The 17371-nt window shown below is 37.2% G+C and overlaps 2 protein-coding genes and 1 long non-coding RNA gene across 3 annotated transcripts in view; 1 reads left to right on the forward strand and 2 right to left on the reverse strand.

The window, feature by feature from the left end:
* The window catches only part of LOC138402812 (uncharacterized), a 154120-nt gene that overhangs the window by 75444 nt on the left and 61305 nt on the right, over window positions 1–17371 (reverse strand). The window lies entirely within an intron of this gene.
* LOC117985006 (protein unc-93 homolog A) lies at window positions 117–6101 on the forward strand. Its single transcript, XM_034971687.2, has 6 exons — window positions 117–493; window positions 1766–1908; window positions 2431–3162; window positions 3238–3504; window positions 4026–4289; window positions 4590–6101. The coding sequence occupies exons 2-6, from the start codon at window positions 1801–1803 to the stop codon at window positions 4800–4802; spliced, it is 1584 nt and encodes a 527-aa protein (XP_034827578.1). The 5' UTR covers window positions 117–493; window positions 1766–1800; the 3' UTR covers window positions 4803–6101.
* slgA (proline dehydrogenase slgA) overlaps window positions 7510–17371 on the reverse strand; it is a 30906-nt gene continuing 21044 nt past the window's right edge. The window contains exons 7-11 of the mRNA XM_034971645.2: window positions 15482–15761; window positions 14865–15002; window positions 13987–14097; window positions 13641–13803; window positions 7510–13069 (exon numbers count right to left, since the gene is read on the reverse strand). Of these exons, the coding sequence (XP_034827536.1) occupies window positions 12864–13069; window positions 13641–13803; window positions 13987–14097; window positions 14865–15002; window positions 15482–15761 (898 nt within the window). The 3' untranslated portion in view covers window positions 7510–12863. The remainder of the gene's footprint in view (window positions 13070–13640; window positions 13804–13986; window positions 14098–14864; window positions 15003–15481; window positions 15762–17371) is intronic.

The raw sequence follows: 17371 nt of genomic DNA on the forward strand, positions 1-17371 counted from the left end.
TTGTTGTTCAAATAAGGAACGAAATTATTTCATTTTTAATGGGTTTCAGTAATTTTAACATAACTTAACAATTATGTTAATACATTGCGCTGTTAACATTATAAAACTATCGGGAATTATGGGATAACGCAAGGTCTTAGTTCGGGGCGAACCACTATTATTTTATTATAGTCAATCATAAATTTTCCTAAACTGATGGTCACTCTATTACATCTCAGTCGTGTTTAGATCCCAGTATTTTTACCTCCCTGCTAGGACCAGTTGCTTATCCATAAGCTATTATATCATAAAAAGTGACAACTTGGATATAAGTAATTTAGTGTGGATTAACTGTGCATATCTTTTATACGTAAACATATCGGATCTTATTGAATTTCTTTTCAGTTTTTCAGTGCAAACTGGTGTCCATGTTAATGTCCGAGATAGTCTTTATTGTGGTGTAGTGATACTTATTTGGTGTTAAAGGATACCTGAATTTGTAAATGATTACATAGTAAGTACCTACATATTACATATTTCTTTTAAGCACCCAATTAAAATTCGGCTGGTAAACTAATTCTGTTCAATACTTTCCAAAGTTTTTCGTGTGAAAATGACGTCGCCCTTTATTCAGATTTTAGTCTCAGAGAGAACAAAAAGATAAAATATTTAGATTAGATAAAATAGTACCTATCTATAGATACCTACTAATACTTATTATAAATGCGAAAGAGTGCCTGTCTGTCTGCTAGCTTTTCACGGTCCATCCCTTTAAAACCGATACTGGCGTTTGGTACATAAATAGCTTTAGCTTGCATTCTGGGGTTGACATGTACGAAAATCAAAGAGTTCCCACGAGATTCCGAAAATCCATAAATCCACGTCGCGGGCATCATCTAATCTGACAAATACCAATGAATGAAAATAATCGATAAATAATCAATAGATATCCATGCACCTATGTAGGTTCACTAGGTCATCGCCGTCAGCGACCTCCGGGCACTCCAATATCCGGATTAATAGATTAATTATATTTACTTCTAGAAATATTATTTTAATGCTGTTGAGATTTCAACATGAGATAGTAAAAATTGAGCAATTCAATCTATCCCGAAAAGGGATATTCAACTCTCGAGAACATAAACCTTGGCTGTTTACCTAAGCCACCCTGCGTTACAGCCCCTAATAATAAAAGACCTCGTCTCGTCTCAACGTGCGCTATAAAGCTTGTCACAACTCACACACATAACAATAATGTACCTACCTACCTGCCTACATAAATAACTAGCTGATGCCCGTGACTTCGTTTGCGTAGGTTTAGGGTTTTTAAAAATCCCGTAGGAACTCTTTGATTTTCCGGGATAAAAAATAGTCATTCTCCGGGTCTTTAACTATTACCCATGAAAAAATCACGTTGATCTGTTGCTCCATTGCGACGTGATAGAAGGACAAACCAATAAGCCAGTTCGAACTAACAAACATACACACTTTTGCATTTATAATATGGGTAGGGATGATAATATTATGTGTAGGCATAAAATACTTATCCATAAGTGTTTGGGGTTTGATGAAGTAAAAAATATTTTTGCATGAGGGATGATTTGTTCTTTGTATAATCTTTGTATAAGGGAGTGCGCACTACATCCAAACGATTGACATCCGGATTCGATCCGAATTTTTTAGATCTCAATTTTCCCGGATTTGGATCGGATGCAATACGAAAAGAGCCATTCGGTATTCGACGCAATATATAATGTCTTTAGATATAGATGTGTGATGTCTGAAGGGCGTTGGATCGAATGGTAGCAGCCGGATGGCCGTATGGGCAGCCTACCGGACCTGACGGAGCGATCGCGGCCGCATAGCATCCGGACCGCCGCCGCGCGAACCGTGTCGGATCCGCATCGCAACCGGACAGTCGTCACTCAGGTGCATTTTGAAATCTCATTGTATGGTACCTATTCATCAAAACACAAAGGATACAATTACACATTTTTTTAAGTCACCTAAGTTCACACAGTAGCGGATCGAGTGTCTATAGCTTTTATAGCTCCTAATAAAATACCATACAGACAAATAGATGAGAAAACGTACAGACAGACGTGATGAAACTATATTATTCATCATCATCGTGACAAAACTATATTATCATTCCATGTTCTCACTACAGGACTCAAAACTTTCAAGAGTTTGAAATTTGAATATCAATTTCACAAAAGTCACTATATTTTAAAGTACTTACGTATAATTCACTGTTCGTGTATTTGTATAATAATATGCATAAAATACATAGACTGTATTTATATGCCTATTAAGGCATATCCTGACACGTTCGCTGAATAGGGCAAGGGGATTTCTAGATACGTGTAGATCTTTATAATCTTACCTATCTACGGAACACGTTTCCATAAAGTAAATTAAAGTGCCCAAATTATGTTCCTAATATTTCAGACACCAGTGAGCACGATATACAAAAAAGAATGGCCGTGGAGGAAGTCAAGAGAGCCGCTCAAAATACCTGCTGTTGCCAATCGCCGCAGGGACTCCGCTGCTTCATCAGTAGGAGCTGCCTCCGTAAGGCGTCTTATAGCCAGGCAACCGCCGAAAATACCCAAGCTACTAGTGACACGATTCACCCTCCTTTGTATAGCCAGTGGTCTCTGCTCCACAGCGCTATTGCCGTTCACGGCATTCGCTGGAGCAGAAGCCGGAGCATTACCCCTTGCTGTAATGCACGCGGTTGCTGCCATAGTAGCTCCCTTCTCTCCTCTAATCCTTCAAAAAACTGGTACAAGAGTAGTAATAACTGTAGCTCACGTGCTGGTCTGTATTCTTTTGACTGCGCACACCGTAGCAACTCCTTTATCCATTCTACTCCCGTTGTATGCCATTTGCGGCGTAACCCTGTCTCCGATGTCACTAGCTCTGGCCGTTTCTGCAACGTCTCTGGCGCAAGCGGCGGGCGATGAGGGCAGAAGACGGATCGCACTACGAAGAGCCTTACGAGGTCTTCGAGCATCCCAAGATTTGGGACTCGTATGTGGCTCGCTGCTCCTCGGGGCAGCTCTTATGATTTGGCCTGAAAATCTATTATCACTTCTGGAACTAAGTACGCCGCCAGCAAATTCGTCATTTTCAAAATGGCCTTCACTAGAGGATTATTTTTTGGACGACGATTATGAGGTGGGTCCAGTTTAGGTATGACGATGATGAGGTTGGGTGAATCCGAATTCGTGTTTACACGTTTATCAATTTCAGGAGAAAACATGCGGCGCAGCAGGATGTCCGGGCGTCCAGTTTCTCTTTGGCTCGTCCCTTAACGCAGAAGGACGCAAGATCCTTGTGGCGGTCTGGGCAGCGCTGGCCTTCACTGCGGCCTGTCTGGGGCTGTACGGAGGAGCGTCCGCGCCCGCGCCTCCGCCCGACGCTCGCTCCGTCGTCAAGGACCCCCGGGCACTACTCGGAGCACCAATGGGCTTATTTATTGGCCTGCAGCAGGGGTTTATTTATACTTCTTACATTAAGGTTAGAAGTATTGCTATTGTTGTAACTTATTACGTTACTAGCTGACCCGCCCCGGGTTCGCTCGATTAGAATTTGAGGAAATCGGTGAGGCAGTGAAATTTCCAAAGATCCTGAAACTCGTATACTTCCTTATAAGTATTTAACGGGATAACTTGAAAAATGACGGACTTTCATTCTAAATATATTTCTTTACTAGATGATGCTCGCGATTTCGTCCGCGTTAAGTTTCGGTTTTTTTTAAACCATGTATTCTTTGATTTTCCGGAAAAAAGGAAGCCTGTGTCTTTCCCTGGGATGCAACCTATTCTCTTTCTTGTGAAAAGCTAGAAGACAGACAAAGTTTCGCATTTATAATGATATAGTTTCCTAATATGGATTTTTGCAGGCTTCGGCGCAGTCTGATATTTATCTTTTTAACCGACTTCCAAAAAGGCACCTTCTTTTTGTAAGTCGGTTTAAAAGATAAATATCTCAATTCGGCCCGTTTTTTTAAAATTTATTAGGTAATTTAATTGTTTCAGTGGTACGGAGTTTGCGTGGGCGGCTGGAGCGGAGCGTGGCGAGCGCTATGCGGAGCGGGCGCCCTACAAACGCTTGCCGCAGCAACGCTCAGCATGGCGGCGGCTCGCGGTCGCAGAGGCGCGCTCGCAGCGGGCGGCGCGGCTGCGCACGCTTCGCTCTTACTTGCGCTGCTACGCTGGCGAGCGGCTAGATCCGATCTAGCTCTGCCGTCTGTCGCAGCGGCAGCGTGGGGGGCGTGCGCTGCTTTGTGGGATGTTCTACAAGTAAGCTAATCATCATCATCATAATCAACCCATTGACGGCTCACTACAGAGCACGGGTGTCCTCTCAGAGTGAGAAGGGTTTTGGCCCTAGTCTACCACGCTGGCCAAGTGCGGATTGACAGGCTTCACACACCTTTGAGAACATTATGGAGAACTCTATGCTCTCAGGTATGCAGGTTTCCTCACGATGTTTTCCTTCACCATCAAAGCAATCACAGTTTCAGTAAGCTAATAGCCCAGTGCCCTAAAATTGGTGTATATGTTTGCAAAGATTTTAAATTATTATTTTGATGGTGACAGGCGGGCATATGCGTCGGCGGCGGCGGCTGGCGTGGTCCCTGGTCGGCGACGCTGTCAGCGCGTCACGCCGGCCTAGCCCTCGCTTGCGCCGCGCGCTCTTTCCTTTGCGTGCAAACACAACTGGCTGTGCTGGCACTTGCGCTTGCCTCGGCGCTCGCTTCGCACGCTGCGCTCGAACTGCGCCTGCGCCGCGCCGAGCGACATCGCTCCTAACGACGACAAACCGCGACCTTCCTCGCTCAGCATGGCGAGGAGGTCGCGTCCTATGTTATCAGTTAATATGGATACCACCTTATAAATTTTAATTCCTTACCCAAAATTAATCCGTACCCGCCTTCATGGATTTTATATCTTGCTAAACTGTACCTATCTATTTATTAATTTCTACAATAGTCAATTTAAATATGAAAAACATATCCATGACATGACTTACCCACAATGAAAGCAACCAATACGACCCACATTAATACGCTAATTGGTAGGTAGATATATACTTCATCATCATCATCATCATAAGCAACCCATCGCCAGCTCACTACAGAGCACGGGTCTCCTCTCATAGTCCACCACGCTGGCCAAGTGCGGATTGGCCAGCGTTCACACACCTTTGAGAACATTATGGAGAACTCTCAGGCATGCAAGTTTCCTCGCGATGTTTTCCTTCACCGTTAAAGCAAGTGATATTAAATTACTAAACACGCACATCACTCCGAACAGTTAGAGGTGAATAATTTTTAGGGTTCCGTACCCGAAGGGTGTCAACGGGACCTTAAAATGATTCTGCCACGAAAAAAGAATAGTTTTTTATGGCGTCAAAGAAAAGCAAGTTCGAAGTGAAATGCTAGTATTAGTTCTATGAAACAAATGAGGATAAAATTTTCTCATTTTGTCCGATAACGTCAAGTTGTATGGAACAAATGGGACTTACCCAAATATGTTTTTATAAAAATTAATTTAAGGCTCTTTAGCTTTGATAATTATTTTGTCCTAAGGGTAAAACTAACTGTACCTAAAAAATAACATAAGATCCTTTTTATTCTTAAAAAAAGGATTATAAAAACACGCTTACGGACCAGCTGGCAGGTCTGATTTGCCATAATCGGATATCGCAAAAGAACCACTTTACAAGCTAAATGTTTTATGGTTTGATCAAGCATCTTCTTCAAATTATCTACGGGGTCTTAGGCTATTCGTTTCAATAGAACTATCAATATCCCTTATAATGCAGGGTGTAATTCTATCGAGCTGTGAAAAATTTACTATTTTAATATCGTCTTCGTTAAGTGGTAGTTAAGATCACCCTGATGTTTACGATACCTATTATCTATTAATTTAGGGTTATATAATTTTTGTACTTACTGTAGGTAAATGTATTTTTCCTGAACAACTTTATGTGTCTACAGGCAGGTATAATATAAATGTTTATATTTAAAAAAATGTTAATGTTAAAATTAGTTTATTGAGAAAATCAACCCTTTCCAATGAATGGCGACTGTCAATTTTATGTATGATTGAAATAAAAATTGTTTAAACAAACAAACAAGACTTCTTATTTATTTCGAAATAGATCTCTGATCGGTTACCATATTATTCAGAAATTATAATCCTGCAATTTTATTTGCATTTATTTTGTCATATTGTGTGCCTGGAAATATAGTATAGCCTATCATATTAGTAGATATTTGCAAAAGCTATAGATAAGTCCTAACATCTTTATTTATATTGCAAAAATTATTTAATACATATTCGGTATTCAAAGGAAGAGCACAGATATATTATGTTTTAAAACAAATAAAACACAATTTTCAACATTGTAACACTGTAATTTTACTCTTAGAAAGCCTTACCTAATCAAATCCTGCTATGAGTAGGTACCTCAAACTTTAGGCTATAATAATTATGTAAGTACGTAGATATTAGAGGTATTTCTAGAAATTTTATCTATGATTTATTTATTATTAACAGCATACCATGCGAATTGATACTATTTTAATTCCATATGTTAAGTAGGTAGAGGCACATATTTAGAATAGTTCTTGCCTCATATTTTTTCAACCTTGATTTTCGAAAGTTATTTGAATTGTATCAAATAATTCTCCGGGCAGAACTAGTGGATGAAAGGGTCTCAGTAACAGTATAACCAATGTATGTTGTTGTTCAATATAGTTTAATATGGACCAATACATAGTATACGCCTATTAACAAAGATTATTGTCATTCTACAACAGTGGCGTAGCAAGAAGTTTGTTAGAACTACTGACGTGCCACCCTGGGCCCATAGATGGCTCGAACTGCCACACCCTAGTATGTTTCAAATTTTGATACATTTCTTTGAATCCTGATGACAAATCAAACATCAAACAAAAAAGAGACTGATGATTTGACTAGGTCCTCTTGATTGTTACGCCACTGTCCTACAAAATATATTTATTGATACGATTTATACACAGCAGAAATATGTAACGGAGTTACTGTTGCCACATAATAAGTTCTGAAATCAAAAGCAATATTTTTTCATAAATCTTCAGAAGCAAAAACAACCAAGAATGCAATGTCAATGATTGCTTCCATTATTTTATATTATAGTTCGGATATTAGTTTTATAAGACTGTATATACGTTTTTCATTGACACATACAATAAATTCGAATCTTAAATATAAAATATGGTTAAAAATTATTATACCATCTTGAGGCAAATGACTACTTGAGTTAAAAAATATTGGATTAAATTAACTGGCCTTCTAACTTTGGTTCTAGGATCATACGAATTGAACGCTCAAATTTCATTTTTTTTTCTATTTTTACTGATTGGTAATTATTTTTAGACAGACCTTATTTATTTTATCATTTATAATTATTGTCCTGTTTATGACTTATAAATTACCTATAAGGTTAGTGATGAAAACAAAAAGAAACAAAGAAAATTCATCCGTGTCTTTATTAAAATGTCTATTCGTAAAATAATCTAAATTAGCATCACAATTATTAGCGCTGATTCTAAAAAAAAGTAACTTATAATAAATTAAAATAAATTGATAAAAATGATTCCCAATTATGGCAATTGTAATAATAATTAATTTATTATATAATTAATTCATGGCTTAGCTAAATTTTAACAAACGGGTTTTAAGAAAAAAAAATTGTTTTAACTTAATATAGGAACTAAATCTACATTGACAGCATGTGAGCAAAATTTGGCCTGATAACCCTCAGGAAATTAGACCTAGCAGGTCTACTTTACCTACCACACACAGAAAGCGCAAGAGATCCTTATAAAAGACTCAGCTTTTATCAAGCACATCTTAAAAAATCCTACAGGCTCTGAGACTATAAAAATTAACCAACAATTAAATCGGAGTTTAAAAGGCAAGGAACAAAATTAAAATGCTTTCTTTATCTCCCTGTACCTTAAGTAATTAGCTTTAGAACAATCGTGTTTCATCATCAATTCATCATCATCATAATATTTTATGTATCTACCTACTCGTAGCACAGACCACCACCTATAGACACCTAATAGCTGGACACCCCTGATCGCCAAGCTTAGGCAGTTGCTTAGCATAAATAAATCGTAGCTTTCTAAAAGTTTACGATAGATTGCAAATAAAAATCTGACTGACGCTAGAGGTCAACGAACGTTGCGTTAGTAGTCCACTCGGAGTCAATGCCGCGGTAGGGTATTGACCCGAGTTTTGCACGCTATAGGTACAATTTGTGGGTTTAAAAAATACTAAATCACTAAAACTAAAAAATGAGGCAAATGGTTATTGGTTATGGTTATTGGATTGTGTTACAATAACGCTAAGTTTTTGTGGTTACACCCTGTATAGGTAGGTACGATTATTCAAGTTTTTTATTTAATTGGTGGCCTTGAGTCAGAGTGGCAACGTTTTATAATACCTACTTAGATTTCACACGTTAATTTGTTTTTGCTTTGATTGCACTTAGGTAAGTAAATTTTTGATAAAACATAGCATAGATAAGAAGACCCATTGATTATTTTATTATTTATATTTTCTTACGTACCTACATGTCTGTGCCTTAGGCGAATGATGTTCTTTTTCAGATCAATGAGATGAGAAAATAGGAACTTGGTGTAATACTCATTACGTCTAAACAAAGTGCGTAGAGTGTACTGCGTAGCCAACGCTTTACTTGTAATTATTCTTTGCATAGTGCGTTTTACAGTAGGCCTAACGCCTGCTAGGTACCTATACGAAGTCCTAATAATGAGGCCAAAAAGCACAAGTAACAAATGAAATAATAGATTATCAGATTTAATAATATTATGTGCCATAATATTTTCGAACACATAACAAAACTACCTTTCACAATCTGGCATCTAATTTCAATAAAAAGCGCGAAGGTAATAAATAATAATTAATATACATGATTAATACAATAAAATAATAAAACGAAAAAATGCAACATTCATTTTCACCTTCGAGATCTACGTAATAATAATATGAGGTGCATTATTTTTACGTTAAAATAAATTGTTTACGGTGAATATTATAATGTATATCTACGGTGAATGTAATGTAGGTATATTGTATATCTATACATCGTTTATTTTTCATGTCGTATTTGATTTTATTTAAGTATCTATATCTGTATAGAAAATAAACTTTTCTAGAAAGAGATACCTCATAGTTACCTCATAGATACATATAGTTTATGCTCATAAAATTCCATGCTAGTTACTCAGGGGCCTCCGAGCCGGGCTCCAAGGCCCAAAGACCTGGGGCTTGGGATATTCAGTTATGCGTTGTTCGATGAGAATGCTTTCTTTCTTAGGCACCACTGAACAAATGAGCTTGGTAATTCTGACCTTATAAAAGAGGCTTTAATTAAACGAAGGCCCCGTTCAAAAAATCGCCGAGAGCTATAAAGCTTGATACGCCAAATGCCTACTCAAGAGGTATAGATTACGTAGATGCTTAATGTGTTTTTCCTTTTTATTACAAAAAAATCTTGCTACACTCATATTATTACGAACATAACTAACACGCTCAAGTAAATAAAACCATTATATAATAACATCTTAGTATATGTTTATGAGTTATCGCACCTAAATAAATCTCACACAAATATTTCAAAAAGAAAATAGGTACCCAACAAAGTTTTTAAATAACCAGCTTAATTAGGTATTTATCGGTCCAGAAAATCTTAATATAAATCTCCTCATAGTAGTAAACATTGCTAAAAACATCTACCTACTTAATATCATAAACACCATTTTAACACGTTTTTTTAAGATCTGACTCTGCAGTCACTTTTACCAATGATTTGAAACTAAACTGTTTTTACAGACAACCTACATAATCAAAATACTGATTGTATAAAAAGTGACAGCGCAATTAAATAATAACCATTATACTTAGTTTAAAAGTTTTCGGCAACTAATATATTTTATTGAGTAAAAATTAAATAATTTCACATAATTTTTCAATCCATTACCTACAAGTTAAAATAAATTGCAGTCTAAAAATTGCACTACTTTATAAATTAATAAATATTAGGTAGGTATAGTAACTCAAAAATATACCTACATAGGAATTAAAGATTATACATTCAAATTACGGAGTTTAAAATTTTCAGGGATTATTAAAAGGTAAGTAGGTATCTATCACAAAAATTTAGGATAGAAAAACGCTCAACAACAATTATAATTTTTTCCTATGACTAAATAGTTTGAACATGATTTAAACATCGATATTATAACAATAAGGTTAAGTAGTTATTTAAAACTTGCTGGCCTAAAAGTCATAGAAAAAAAGTTCACTGGTAAATTAATTATTTAATAATCCCTCATGAACAAATCCCAAAGAATATTTTAATTGAAACAATACATAATTTGTATTCTTAAAGTCGTCCTAGGTATAACTCTAACCATATACTGAAAGGACGCAATCGATGTATTGGGTCTGCACACACTCATCAGCTTTGATACGGTTCGCTAAATAGGCTACTTGACACTTTTTTTAAGTTGGTCTTAAATAGTTAATATTTGTCCTATTATATCAAAAAAATTAACACTATATTTTTTTGCGCCCTAAAAACCGTAAAACTTTAATTTAAAAATATTTTTTTCTTAGACAGGTAAAAACACTGTCGGCCATGTTTGGCCGATAGATTATCTGTGCTCTGACGTCATGCATTTGTAAACAACAGCATAACCTCCCAAAGTTTAATAAACATGACTTCTATACTAGTTTACATGAAAAATATAGTAATTATCGTTATTGTATCATCCAAGAATGTAAAAAACGCATCGATAAAGACCACAGGAAAGTTGTGAATTAGAGTGCCCAGTGAAATAAATATACGTAACACGCAAAGACTTGCTTAAAGGGATCCTATATGACTAACGACTTCAACCCAAATTTATTTTTGCAAAGATCACTTTGTTGTAAGTCTTACTTAATAACTTATTCAATTTATAACGAGAACACGATATTTTTTTACGTTTACTATGAGTTTTTAGAAATATATAAAAACTAGCTTATGCTCGTGACTTCGCCCGCGTGGACTTCATAAATTTCAAACCTCCATTTAACCCACTCAGGGGTGGAATTTCAAAAAATCCTTTCCTAGTGGATACCTTCTCTTTACCTGCAAAGAACACACCCACCAAATTTCATGTATCTAGGACCAGCTGTTTAGATGTTTAGGCTGTGCGTTGATATATAAGTTAGTCAGGACTCTAAATTTTATATATATGGATACTACGTTAGTCCCCGCGTGACATAGGGATGACATTTCTTTGTTTACATATTTACACTTTTTCACATCATGGCTGACAGCGTTTTCTGCGTTTCAAATAAAAATAAAAATTGTATTTTTTTAAATTGGATTTATATATCCATCCTGCGTTTTTAATAATTGTTATTGATATATTTCGTTGTCTTAAGCAAAATACTATAATAAATAATCATTTATTGGACGAAATTAGATATGAGTCAAGTAGCCTATTGCATTGCTTACATACTTGTTATTCAAACTTAAAAATTATCAAAATAAGAATAACGATAAAATCACTGGAAGCAACCCAATTTTGAGAAGCTACGTGAAAAGCGACAGTTGAAATGTTATTTTAATAACTTTGCTTTGTATGTGGGAGGCGTGCAATAAATTGCATGCAGTGTCCTGATCTCGTGATCATTGGTTAGGGACATTTTCTAAATATTATTAATATGTTCACCACTTTCAAAATATGTAATTGATTAGCATAGTATTTAAGTATGTAGCGTTATGCATATCCGCAAACACCAGATAAATGTATATAGACCCCTATAAGTTAACTATTTTGATTAGGTCATTAAGAGTCTTTCTTTTTCTCGCAGAAATAGTTTTAATAAAATGTTTCAATAATCAGTTAAATTGTGATTCAAATAATATCTTAGTAACACTATTGGGCTTTTGATTAAATTAAAGCTAACTAAACTCAATCAACGCAAACTGCACGCTTGCCACACTACCTACTTCGATATTTCGACAATATTGTATACCTACGCCATAACAAGAGAATCGCGTCTTCATCTCAATCTTAGAAAATTATATGTATTCCTAAAACAATATAAACACAATAAGTTAGCTAACCAAAATGTAAACACTGCTGTCTGCTACCAACAGTATATAGCTCTACTTCGTTGGAATTTCACTTAGGCTCACCAACTATCGTAATTTCTACTACTGCATATTAAGCGAATGCGAGCGTTTTCTCAATCAAACTAATTTTGACTAGTTGTTACTCAAATGCATGCGTAGGTTTGATCGCCTTCGGGGTTTCTTTTAGGTACTTCTAGCTATTCATTGCTAAATAATTCACATAAGCGGCTGGTTTTGTAGGGATTTATTTTATCCCATATCCAAACTGGACCATGTTAATTGAATACATAATTGACAAATAGTCAAATATTGTAACATTTCGTACTTGACAAATAAATGCTGATTGTGGTCTAGCACTGCCCTTTTATACCTACAGTATTTTGGTAATGGAGGAAGTAGCAAATCGATAAAATATATTCAACAGCTTAGTTAGACTAAAGAAACAAAACGGGCAATTCTCCAAGCAGACATTTAATTGCCAAATACCATAATTTACTTATATGAATTTACGTAACATCATGAAGGCGCCAAGTAACTCTTTTTCTTTCAATTCTTTGTTTGTTTTAAAATTAACGTTTAAAGAATAGAATTCCCCCTCAAAGCTTGTTCAATACTTATACCCGTAAAGTTGGTAAGCCTGACTAGTGACTTTACATGAGAGTTTACACGGGCGTGTAATTTCCAACTGGTTTGTAAAACATCTGGCCCGTAAAGATACGGCGGAAGATTTCTTTTAGTAAAAGACCTTTTTCTTTTTTAATTTTGACAAGGAACCCTCGGTTCTCGTTGGCACGCCTCGACAGGTATGGTAGGACTTCGACCACAGGTCCGTAGGGAACGTATTTGTATGCTGAATATCCAGCTTGACCTGAAAACAAAATATTATTAATTATTAGATATATATCTTCTATCTTCTAATATCTCTATCTATTCTTAAAAAAACAGAAAGGAATAAACTAGGGAGAAAACGAGATAAAGCCTTACAAAATTCAACAAACCTTGCAAAATAACTAAAAGTTGACATATTTTTTTAATAATACAACAGAATGTCACTTAAAACTAATTCAGTTGCATTCATCGAAACACTTTTTCATTTCTTCTGTAAAATTTACAGATAGGACTTTTACGCTTAGCAAGGTAGGCTGCTAGATAACAAGGTATACAAGTCTCTACAAGAGATGATGAAGACGACAAATATGATGAAGACGACGACAGCTGTGATGACGACTAGGACGACAACCATGATAGCGACGGCAAATACGATGACAACGATGATAACTATGATGACGACGACGAGAACTATGATGACGACGATAACGACCACTGGAACAACGACGACGGCAATGGCGATGGCGGCGACAACGACAGCGACAGCGGCGACGACGATGAAGATGACGACGAAATTAAAATGAACTGTGTATTGCGTTTAGATGACATACCGAGCGGGAAGGTGATGTGGTCACACATGCCGAGCAGCTGGCCGAAGCAGACCACCTTGGCGTCGGGCTTGATATCGTGCTCCTTCATCAGCTGGATGGCGTAGCGGACTGTGTCCTCATTGTGCGACGCCACCATTATGCCGAGACGGTCCTTTTGCTCGTTCTAGAACAGACATAATATTTAGATGTAGTTTAAGGAGCTGATACAAAAGGTGGTCACTGAAAGCGCGAAGAATAGAGAATATAGATTAAATTTGGTGTAAGTAGGTATTTAATTTTCATTCGGAATCAATTTTGGATGGTGAGGGGAGTCGTTTCAATGAAAAACCTATTGACAAATAGATACCTTGACTCGGCTGAGAATTTCCTTGAGGCATTTGTGGAAGGAGGTTGTGGTTGCCTCTACAGTCTCACACGTAGGGTCTTCGTATCCCATCGCTGCCGCTCGGGCGCGCTCCTAAGCAAACCATATACAATTTGTCAACAAGGTTACATAGTAAAAAATAATAATTTTGCCCCTAATACTTGTCCAAGAGTTTAACTCAACGGGGTTTTCTGACAATTAATTCTATGTAAGAAGCCTAAAGTTAGGAAGCAGTTATACACTCCCGTGTCTCGGAGAGCTTAAATCCATTAGTCCGGCGCCTGATCCCTCTCTGACTGTCGGATTGCCATCCCACAATCCAATCGGACTGTGAGAATGAGGAAAATAGCGCGTACAACTATGTTTGCTACAAACTTGTGCATTATAATATCCCTTGCGTATTAGGCCAGTCTGCGTAGAGATTGGCTGAGGTGGCCGAAATTCATTCAGAAGAACATTTTTATCTTCTTTACAGTGCATAATCAGGATGGAATGTTCACCTCAATCATATTCAACTAGCTTATGCCCGCGACTTCGTCCGCGTGGACTACACAGATTTCAAACTCCTATTAACCCCTTCAGGGTTTGAATTTTTAATAATCCTTTCGTAGCGAATGTGTACGTCATAATACCTATCTGTATGCCACATTTTAACCGGATCCATTCAGTAGGTTGAGCTGTGCGTTGATAGATCAGCCAGTCAGTTTTTTTCTTTTATATATTTAGAATATTCTATAGGTATCAATTCAGTAGAAGTGTTGAAATATCCGTTGGCATAATATTGTGCCAAATGTGAAGAGCAAAATTTATTTTGCTAATTAACTTTTTATTTAAAAATAACTGTAAATTAAAAGACATACTTGCTCAATGTAAGCACCACGGACGAGCTTGGCGCCCCAGTAGAAGTTCTGTCGCTGAGCCTGCTCCAAATCTGTTAGGATTTCATTGTAAGTGCTCCTCAGGTAGGTCTGGTACGTATTGAATACTAGGAACTTGTCCTGTAAAATTGACAAAATTAAATACAGTGTGACAAGGCTCTGTTGGCACTTGAATGACATTGACAGGGAGGCGCTGTTGGAGAGCAAAGGCTTAGACTATTCAAATTTCAAACAAGAACAAAGCGGACAATTGACGGCAACGTTAGTTCCGATTTTCGCCACGCGCCAAAAGAGTCTTGTCGCACTGTAGGTACACTCAAGTGTACTTGTCGTGACTCAAGTCAGTAACTGTATATATGAGGATGCTCCGGTGTCGGGGCGAAATGTGCGTAGAGTGTGTTTTGGGATTTATGTGGTGCTGCGTGGTGGCTGCTTTTTCCTGCATGTTAAGCCGTGGGAGGGCGGACGATGCATTTTGCATGCTGCATGTTGCGCCGTACAGATTCAACCTGTTTCAGCGGATTATAGCAAACTAAGCTTTTGTTACAGTGTAAAAAAATGTAAGAAAAGCAAAAGAAAAAGAAAAATTCCTTACTTACTTTATTGTATCTCCTCATCATTTCCAAACAGATCCTTGAAATTGCCGGCTGGAAGTACGTCTGCTCAGCATCGATCATAATCCTGACATCATGATCATTGGCGACCTTGATGATTTCATTCAGTCTACGCAACATGTTTCTGAACATTTCCTCTTCTTTTGGTGAGATCTGGGAGATCAATCGGCGCATTTGACCTGTCTTCGGGTCTGGAACTCGGAATGAGTCCGATAGGCCCATGTCCTTGTCCAGAATGTTGGACCATGGGAACAGATGGACGATTCTGCAGAGTTACAAAAAAAGTTTAATATTAATTAAAATCGAAGATTTTTAGATATACTAAGTGTCCGTTCACACAGACCGGCTCGGGCCGGAGAGCAGATTTTGATAGCGATTAAAATAGAGTGTTGGATAGTTGAAATAAGGTTTATTTTTACATATCACCTCTTTTGTTATTGAGAATGCCGGAGAGCAAACCTTCCGCGGTTAGTGTGAAAAAATAAAAGGAGCCGACCGGCTACGTATGATTTCTGATGACGCGCTCTTCCGCTCTCGCGCAGCCGAACATCTCCGTTTGCGTACTCTTTCAGTACAGTGCTCTTCCAGCCGGTCTATGTGAAACAAAGCTTGGTCGCTCCGGCCAGTTCCAACCGTACGCGCGCCGGAGGTCTGTGTGAAAAGAAGAGCACCGTCCGATTCTGTCCGAGCCGGTCTGTGTGAACGGACCCTTACTTACACATTTCAATGATGCGACGCTCTTGTTTGGGGGAACAAGTTTTATAAAGGAAAGGTTATTTTGTCAAATTAAATAATTAATTAGACAGTCATCTTAGAGGGAAACTTATCTTGAGATCTTGTTTGTAAATGTAAGTAGGTTAATTTGATAGCATTTTATCTATAAGAGCTTACGAAATCCAAAGGCTTAAACACGGTAAGATGAAACTCCTAAAACCCATACGCTGATTCTACTGTAAAATAGCTTCATTTGAATGATTCTACTCTCTACTTTGATAATATGATTGCTGCTAAATGCTAGCCGAGCTGTAAATTACTTATCAATCCTTACTATAAATAAACAGTTAACTGACCGATCCCATGGGAATAAGTGCAGCACGCTGAAATATATTGTCAATATTTGAATCTTGTATGTAAAATTTTTGTTACAATAATGACTAAGTTTATTTAGTCAGCTTTCAAATAGGAATTCCATCTTACCATTTTATATGCGAATATCTACACAAACGTGCCAATAATAAAAAGGTAAAGAAGAAACGAAATAGGGTATTTGACAGCTTGTAAAATACAGGATCTATTGATGGTGGATATCCGTATTGAATATGAATTTTGGAAACCAACTATTTTGTCAGTTAAGAAAAATACGAGATATTCGACAAAAGAGAAAATCGACAAAGAAAATGTTCTTTTTTGTCTACTATAGTCACGTGATCGTAAACGACTGTGATTGGCCGAATGGTTGATGACGTCAACTGCTTGTAAACTCGTAGTCTCATGTAGTCAATAACCAAAGTTTACGAGCCGGTGACGTCACGATGACGTATGGAGGCGCGATATTGTCAGGAAAGCATTTTCGCGGGATATTTAAATAACATTTTAGTTTTCGTTTTTTCCTCCACTATGTAATGGAACGTAAAATATACATGTTTTTATAGAGTCCTTAGATGTCTATCAGTGATTAACGTACATTGTTTTTAAACCTGTCATATATACCCTGTTGAAGGAATGAACGTAATTTCTAGAAGAAGAATTGAAGGTAGCCGGCAAGAAATATTGTACATCGACCTTTAGAATGAGATTTCGGCTTTGTCTCTGTCACTGATACCTATGTGACTTTTGTCGGTCTCAACGACAGAGCGACAGAGACAACGCTCTACG

This window comes from Maniola hyperantus, chromosome 9 (assembly GCF_902806685.2).
Source record: "Maniola hyperantus chromosome 9, iAphHyp1.2, whole genome shotgun sequence".
Lineage (NCBI taxonomy): Eukaryota > Metazoa > Arthropoda > Insecta > Lepidoptera > Nymphalidae > Maniola > Maniola hyperantus.

What these genes read in the sequence shown, in the direction of transcription:
- LOC117985006 (XM_034971687.2), top strand. Translation starts at nt 1,801, where the DNA reads ATGGGCAGCCTACCGGACCTGACGGAGCGATCGCGGCCGCATAGCATC. An exon ending in TTTTGGACGACGATTATGAG is followed by an intron (nt 3,163 to 3,237) that starts GTGGGTCCAGTT and finishes TATCAATTTCAG; the next exon opens with GAGAAAACATGCGGCGCAGC. An exon ending in CTTTGTGGGATGTTCTACAA is followed by an intron (nt 4,290 to 4,589) that starts GTAAGCTAATCA and finishes TGATGGTGACAG; the next exon opens with GCGGGCATATGCGTCGGCGG.